This window comes from Monodon monoceros, unplaced genomic scaffold (assembly GCF_005190385.1).
Source record: "Monodon monoceros isolate NGI ecotype Baffin Bay Population unplaced genomic scaffold, NGI_Narwhal_1 Super_Scaffold_22, whole genome shotgun sequence".
NCBI lineage: Eukaryota > Metazoa > Chordata > Mammalia > Artiodactyla > Monodontidae > Monodon > Monodon monoceros.
This window is the reverse complement of record NW_021703779.1, coordinates 113,767,011-113,775,097: the sequence shown is the minus strand read 5'-3', so window position 1 is coordinate 113,775,097 and position 8,087 is coordinate 113,767,011. Positions and strand designations below refer to the sequence as shown.

The following is an 8,087-nucleotide window of genomic DNA, read 5'->3' as shown; positions in this document are numbered from 1 at the left end:
CTTATTTCCTTGTGGATTCCTAGAATGAAATCCCTAGGAACTGAGGTAATCTGGAAGTATCTCTTTATAACCTGTTCTTTTTTTATATATAAATTTATTTTATTTATTTATCTTTGGCTGCGTTGGGTCTTCGTTGCTGTGAGCGGGCTTTCTCTAGTTGCATCAACCGGGGGCTAGTCTTCGTTGCGGTGCGCGGGCTTCTCATTGCGGTGGCTTCTCTTGTTGCAGAGCACGGGCTCTAGGGGCACCAGCTTCAGTAGTTGTGGCGCACAGGCTTAGTTGCTCTGCGGCATGTGGGATCTTCCGGGATCAGGGCTCGAACCCGTGTCCCCTGCATTGCCAGGTGGATTCCTAACCACTGCGCCACCAGGGAAGTCCCTATAACCTGTTTTTATTTCCAAAATTTTTTGCAAGAAACACTCAAGTTAACAAGCAAAAAGGGGGATCCTTTGTTATTATAAGGATGGGGGTAGCTCCTGAAACTCCAGGAATGGAATATGGATGGGCTGCACAAGGGGCTGCTGGACCCAGGAAGACAAAACCCAGACAGCCGGCTTCTCCCTGATCATCATCTTCGTTCTTCTCTGTGAGGGGTGATCTGTGCTGTACTCCTGGCCTAATAGGCCACCGACTTCTTGGTGGATAAAAATTCATTAACCTACAAAAGCAGAGACTGCCTGGACAGAGAAGTCATCTACCTGGCCTAGGAAGTCTTTCTGGAAAATTACTGAACTATACCAAAGTAGATTTTTTTTAATGGCCCATTCAGGCTCACTCTGTTCGGGAATTTTCCTGTCCCCACCTCCTGTAATCTCAAGACTTAGTGGAAATAAAAGTAACTCCTTTTGACAAAAAAAATTGATGGATCCCTGACTTAAGGTGGTAATAACTGCAGAAATTCTTTAAACCCAAATTTGCTATTGTCAGTAGGTATACCAGTATTAAATGTTTTGTAATACTATCAACTTCAATGACAAAGACTTACCTAAGTTTGTGACTTTGTTTTCCTGCTTTGTAGCATATTATATTATTATGGTCCATTATTCTAAGTCTTGGGTCAAGGCAGGCCCTGAGCAAAATTGAGAAGTATACAAAATTTGTTTTTCATGTGTTCCCCCATGCCCCCATTTAGGACCCTCTCCAAAGAAGTGAAATGTAGTAACATTTCTGCACACAATAGTCAGTGTGAGAAAAATTGTGGATATTGGGGCCTACTTGTAAGTTTAGCTCTGACAAGGATAATCTGTGAAAAAAAAGACCACCCACTCCAAAAAAAATCAAAGCAAAGCCATGAATTTTAATCCCAATTCCCTAATTCTGGATGGGAGGCTGATGCCCTATAAAGCCATTCAGGGATTTATTTTATATCAGATCCCTAAGTCACCTAGGGATTACTGAGAATGAAGAAAATCAAACTTCTTGGAGCTCTAGTTTTGTCAACTGCTAAAAAGCTCACTTAGGGGCTTCCCTGGTGGCACAGTGGTTGGGAGTCCGCCTGCCCATGCAGGGGACGCGGGTTCGTGCCCGGGTCTGGGAGGATCCCACATGCCGCAGAGCGGCTGGGCCCGTGGGCCATGGCCGCTGGGCCTGCGCGTCCGGAGCCTGTGCTCCGCAGCGGGAGAGGCCACAGTGGTGACAGGCCCGCGAAAAAAAAAAAAAAAAAAAAAAAAAAAAAAAGATCGCTTAGCTTTTGTAATCTGGTACTTTTATCAAGTTATTTCTAAAATGTTATGCTTAGGAGAATAAGGATGTAATTTTTTACCCAGAGTAAGGAAAATAGTAAAATATTTTGGAGTTTGGCACTTGAAAATACATTTTGGAGTTAAAATAGGTTCTCAGTGATATTCTGTCAGAAGTATTGTTTTTAGAATATAAAGTTACACAGTCATTTAAAACTTTATTTCATATTTATTTTTCTCCCCTTGTTACAACATCCAACCCAAAGCAATACTAATACAATTCTAACACCCCCCCCACTTTAAGTAAGCCAATTTTACTTAAATGTAAAGTCTAGTGTTAATATATATCCCCTTTTCAAGCCACATCTTTAAGCAAAGGTTCACAATTACACACGCCATTTAAAGAAAGCTCAAAACTACCAAAAGCACACCCCAAAATCAAGTTTTTGAAAATTCAAATTTAACTATCGATAGTGCCAAACATATGCTTTAATTTGCCCCCGAGAAAACATTTTCTGAAACCATAAATCTAAATCTGACACATCTATTGACAACAGTTGTTTGAAGTAATATTTATTAGCAAGCTTATAGTGTTAGCAAGTAGGAGCAGAGGATAGAAAATCCTCTGATTTCCAAGGCCAGAGATTAATTAGGTCATACTCTTACAGGATTTAGGCACACATCAGGTTTAAGGTAGTCAAGCAGGAAGATGATCTGATAATAACTGCACACCCAGGTGTTAGGGATCTCATGTGGTACTTCTGCATTTTTTAGAAAGAGGGCACTGCTTACCAGAAAGAAATGAATTTCCTTCAAGGAAGAATTTCAGACACTGGCAGGCTCACAGGTTTTTTGACAGGGGTCCTTCTTTGGAGCCCTCAGATGACACCATAAACATGGCCACTTATTCTGCCTATGAAGAAGGCAAGTTCTTCACAATATGTGTGAAAGATAACTTTGCCCAATTATCAATCAATGGGAGTTGTAACTCCAGAACTACCTTAAGTCAGTAAGTGCTGACCTAGTAAGGCAAACACCTTGCCCCCGATCCTTACTCGGTACTTTATGCTCACTGACCCCAAGACGTTGTCATTGCATAGCTTTAGTTCTAATGGAATAGAGATTAATGGAAAAGGGCAGTCAAAAACAAACCCTGGGAAGGTTTTTTTTTAGGACTTTGTTTTTTAAGAAAACTGCAGAAGAGATGTTTTACCTCTCTTTGAGCCCCTTTTCATATGCAAAGTATAATCTGTAGATTTACACCACATAATAAACACAGTCTTATGCAAATCACAGGAGTATATGTGAAATTATAAGCATCAGAGATGTGATGGAAACATATTAGATTTTTTTTTTAGGGAGGTTCTTTATTCATAGGCCTAATTTTCTTTTAACATCTTTATTGGGGTATAATTGCTTTACAGTGGTGTGTTAGTTTCTGCTTTATAACAAAGTGAATCAGTTATACGTATACATATGTTCCCATGTCTCTTCCCTCTTGCGTCTAACATATTAGATTTTTAAGTGTCATCTTGTTTATTTCACTTCACCTCCTATTCAACCTCTCATAGGACCCACTGACATACGCAGATATGTCTTTCTATGCCTAGTGGGGCTCCATTTTATTTAGAAAGCCCAATAATGTTCGTTAATGCTTGTAGATTGAAGAAAATCATGGTTTGTCTGATCCTTCCCTCCTAAGATTTCAGCACAATTCTCAAGCAACAAAAATCCTGACACCATACACCTACACACAGCTCAGAGTTGAATACACACGCTGGGAGGAGAAATACTATTTTTAATTGAAAAGCTAGACTCTGTCATCTTCCTTCTTCACAGTACAGCCAGCAAACATGGACACACTAATTTCAGACACCTGAGTGCTTGCAGCACCCGGGACCCTTCCCATCACGGCCAGGTTGTCAAGAGGGGTATCGGCAGCAGGAGGGTCAGGCAGCTCTGCCTTGCAACAGAATAACTGAGCTTTAAAATGCTGCTGGAACGTCTTGCTCAGCCAGTAAAGAGCAAAGGGGTTTACACAAGAATTGCTGAAAGCCAGAACCCGAGAGAAAATGGTGACAATGAAGTGAATGGCAGAGGGGTCCACGTAGGTTTGAGAAGTGAATGAGCGGTAGAGGTACAGGAGGTGATTCGGCAACCAGCAGAGAGCAAACAGAGCCACCAGCACCAGCACCGTTTTGGCAATTCGCTTTCGGGATTCAATCTATAGGGGGAAGAAAAATGGCAAAAACAACAACCAAGAAAACAAAACAAAACAAAAACCCAAACAAAACAAAACAAACAAAACAAAACAACAACAAAAAACAACCGAAAACCCAATCAAAAACATTTAGCTGGCAGAGATTTAAAAAAGCCATTCTCTAGATTTACATAGAAATTTACAGTTAACAGGCTGGTGTCCCTTTGAACGTGCAGGTAAAGGAAGTCAGCCGGTGGCTAGAGAATACAGCAAGTTAATTGACATGGTAACCCGTGATCTTGGTCTCTGATTAGCTCTAATTGAGAGACTCCCATCCCTGGTTTTGAGATACTCTAGGGTGTCTCTAATTATCTCAAGCAGTGTTGTGGAATTATCGAAAATTTAATTTAATTAAGAAATAGATGCTATACAAACCTGCTTTCACTGCACCAGCAGAGGCTGACTAGGTTAGAATAGTCTTCTGGGGATTATGAAAGTTGCTAAATTGGTACCAAAAATTGTTGTTAACGTATAGGAATTCTAACTATATAGTCAAAGGAATAAAAATCAATGTGCCACCCTTCATGTATGAAAATAATCCTACCTGCACCTCTTAATAAGAGAAATGAACCAGACTAAGTGAAGACATTGCCTGTAGTCACAGATAGAGCAAAGATAACTGGTCACATGGGCATTAAAATGCAACTTTAGCCTCCTGACCACCACTGTTGAAGCAACTGAATGTACTAGCTCAAAAAAAAAAAAAAAAAAGCGCTGAGCTCTGCACATACTGGTTAAGAGGTAAATGGAATCATCTCCTCCCACCCAAGAAAGATAGAAATCCTGTTGGGTTTTTTTTAATCAAATGGAACGATGTTTTGCCAATATTCTTTTTATTCTGTTCATATTTATGAGAGGAGAGCACACCTGGGTCTTGCAATGGTCTTAATCAAGCTTCTGTGAATCACTGTGTTCTCTTGCCATTGGCGCTGCATCCCTCGAGACAACCCCTCTGCCCAGTCTGCTGATCTGTGTGTAAGTTGTTTGCATTGAATAATGTTATGGCTTCTTGCCAGTTCTACCATACTGTGTTTTTCTAAACAAAAGATGCTTCACTTTATAGTCTCACCTTGTGTGATGTTTCTCACTATCCTGTGGGGGTGATTTTTGATCCCAAACTTGAGCTGCTCCCTTTCTAATAATAGTAGTCGTACCACTTATTGAATGTTTACTATGCAGCAGGAACTATGCTAAGCGTTTCATATATGTCATCCAGACCTCATTTTCATTTTATACATGAGGAAAGTGAGGCTCAGAGATGTTAAGTAACTTACTCAAGATTGCTCAGCTGGTATGGAATTAAATCTTGGGTCTGACAGACTCCACAGCCCATGACCATAACAAAAATACGATACTGCTGAAGTATTTATTGCTCAGGGGTGCAAAAGGAGGCATTTCCCTTCTAAATTCATGTGTGAGTCCTGATTAATACATACCTGCTTGCGGGCATGGCTTTGTTCCTCAGTAGGTATGTTCAAGGTGCTTTTGTAAAGAGTCCTAGCAATCAAAGAGTAATAGACAGAGATAATCGAAAGTGGAATAATGTAGAACACTAAGAAGCACAGCAGAGAATGTATCTCTTGCAGGAGCCTCTCAGAAACAGGATAAGAGGCACACGATTCAAAGGTCATATTTCTGTGGGGATCTCGAAAAGTATATACATTTGAAAATATAGCCTCTGGTAGAGCAATGATCATAGACACGATCCAGATGCAGCCAGCTTTGGCACAGGTCTTCAGGATGGCATTGGGGGGCTGACGCTCCAAGGGCTTCACAACTGCCTTGTATCTGGAAACACATAATCATAGCAAAGGGAAAAATCAATATCAAAATTACAGAATCTTAAAGTTAGAAGTGATCTCCGTGGTCATCCAGTTCTACCTTCTTATACCATATGTATATAACCAAGTCAACATTAACCAACTGGAATTGGTTATGATTTCAAATATGCATAATACATCCCAGTATTTTATATTGATGCTAATCACTTTTTCCTTTATTCACTGTTACGAGATATTCCAGATTTGCAATTTTTATAATTTTCTTGTAGACCTTCTACTTAGGGCAAATAAATATTTTTTGGCATGATTTTGTGTGTGATGGAGAGTAATTCATTACCTGCGCATTACCTTGTGTTCTAAAAGACTTCCGTTTTATGTAAGTGACTGATGTTAAACCTAATTCTCCTTTCCTTGTGAGAGAGCAGTCATCGACCTTCCTAGAAAAGAATTCCATGAGTTTATGCAGGAAAGAGGAGAGGGTTAATTTCTTCCCTGTTCATAAGTGCTAATTTCGTGCCCAAGCCGATCCAATCTGTAGGTAGATTTAGGGCAAGGCAAGGGTGAAATCGGAAACCCTGTACCCATGAAAAGATGCCTCCTTATTCTGACAAATCCACCTTAAAATCTACAGCCTTTAAGTAAATCTGCCCTCAAACAGAATATAAAACCAGTCAAAGCAAAATTCCATAAAAGACACAGGGAAAGCTTTTCCTCCTCTCAGATTCCAGAATCCGAAGAAGCTTTTCCTTCTGGTACTGCCAGGCATTGATTACTTACAGGCTTCTTGCAGGCTCTTTAAAGCACCACTTTTAACATTTGGAGCCTCAGTTTTTCTTCATGCTTTCACAGTTATCATTATACAATAGGCACAGAAAGACCCAGTACGTAGACTGAAAATATCCTAACAGAGCCCAAACACCCTGGCTGCCAGAGGTTCTCACACGCTCCATCCATAGAGCTCTAAAAGTCAGCCGGGATTAATTTATGTCTGGAAGTGAGAATGTCATTGAACGCCTATAGAAATAAACAAATACAATTAAGTGATGACATTACACTGAGTTACCAGGAAGCTGAGAGCCTCACCGTTTTTCTGCCATTAATTAATTTGATGCATTTCAAATAAATTAGATGCATGTATCTTTTTACCATTCTTCCAGTAGACAGTAATGTGTATGTGGTCAATTTCACACCTATGTTGATGTTTTAATGTTGACAATATTGCACCACTAGGCTGCACTAATGTATAAAGAAAGGATTGTTTTTCTTTTACACCTGGAATAATTTGCCTTAATAAACCGAGGGGGAAAACACCGTTCAGTATTCTTTCAAACAAACAATTACACTTCAAAGAAATTAAATGATCCCTGAAGCACACAATTTCAATCTCTCGTCCGATGCTAACACAGGAATTTTAACATTCTTACACCGACTTTTATTTAAAATGCCCCCCGATTTTTCAATCTTACATCCAGGTTACAGAGTGTGAGAAAAGCAGAATAGTAGCCAGTGAATGCTCCGTACAAGCTTTCCTTTCTTTTCGCCTAATTTCACATCCTGGCAAATATAACTGAGAAAAGAAACCCACCTGTCAGCACTGAGAATTGTTAACGTGAACACTGATACACCAACAGAAGTGAGCCGGATGAAAGAGAGCACCTTACATCCAATTCTTCCGAACAGCCATCCTTCTGCAAGGTAGTGGGTTGCATCGACTGGCACACAAGTTAGCAGAAGTAAAAGATCTCCAAAAGCCAGGCTGGTGATGAAAATATTGGGAACTGTTTGCATGGATTTGGTCTTGAAAAAGACTTTGATGAGAATAGCATTTCCAAGTATGCCCACTGAAATGATCACAGCATAAGTGATATAGATGGCACACAATGCTTCTATTCCTGGAGAGTTGTCACCGGTCCTTCCTTTATTTGTGGTATCATTAGGAACGACAGGGCTTGATGATTCTGTTTCATTTGTGGTTGAAATTAAAGTCTGATTAGGTGACTGAGGCTGCCTTTGAGACATTTCTTCTGAAGCCTATGCCTTTAATATTTCTTCTGCTCAGTTCAAATGTAGCTGATTGTCACGTCCAATGCCTACGTCTAGTAACGAGATGGTAGAGCAACAGAGCAGAATGGAAAGCAAATCCAAGACACCCGGATACTCCTTTCCTTCGGTTGTTCTTTGTCTCCCAGCATGCTTGGCTAAATGCTTACCGATCTGGCACTGGAGTGTGGGAGGTGGAGGACTTTTACCGGCGTTTCCATGACAGAAGGAGGGGGGTTTGGGAAATGCTCTGCAGTTGCTTGTTCTTCCCTGTTAGGGAATCTTATGGACTACCTAGATGTTATTAAACAATACTTATTGTTTATT

The 8,087-nt window shown here is 40.3% G+C and overlaps 1 protein-coding gene across 1 annotated transcript; it reads right to left on the bottom strand.

The window, feature by feature from the left end:
• Window positions 1-3,425: 3,425 nt before the first annotated feature.
• On the bottom strand, window positions 3,426-7,880 carry BRS3 (bombesin receptor subtype 3). Its single transcript, XM_029241287.1, has 3 exons — window positions 7,306-7,880; window positions 5,376-5,727; window positions 3,426-3,903 (listed from the first exon to the last, which is right to left on the bottom strand). The coding sequence occupies exons 1-3, from the start codon at window positions 7,737-7,739 to the stop codon at window positions 3,490-3,492; spliced, it is 1,200 nt and encodes a 399-aa protein (XP_029097120.1). The 5' UTR covers window positions 7,740-7,880; the 3' UTR covers window positions 3,426-3,489.
• Between the last annotated feature and the right edge of the window lie 207 nt (window positions 7,881-8,087).

Bases quoted from the DNA above. Each gene is read 5' to 3' on its own strand.
- BRS3 (XM_029241287.1), bottom strand. From the start codon at position 7,739: ATGTCTCAAAGGCAGCCTCAGTCACCTAATCAGACTTTAATTTCAACC. The intron at 5,728-7,305 runs GTGGGTTTCTTT...ATGTGTTTCCAG, and splicing joins ACAATTCTCAGTGCTGACAG to ATACAAGGCAGTTGTGAAGC. The intron at 3,904-5,375 runs GTATGTATTAAT...TTCCCCCTATAG, and splicing joins AAAGCCATGCCCGCAAGCAG to ATTGAATCCCGAAAGCGAAT.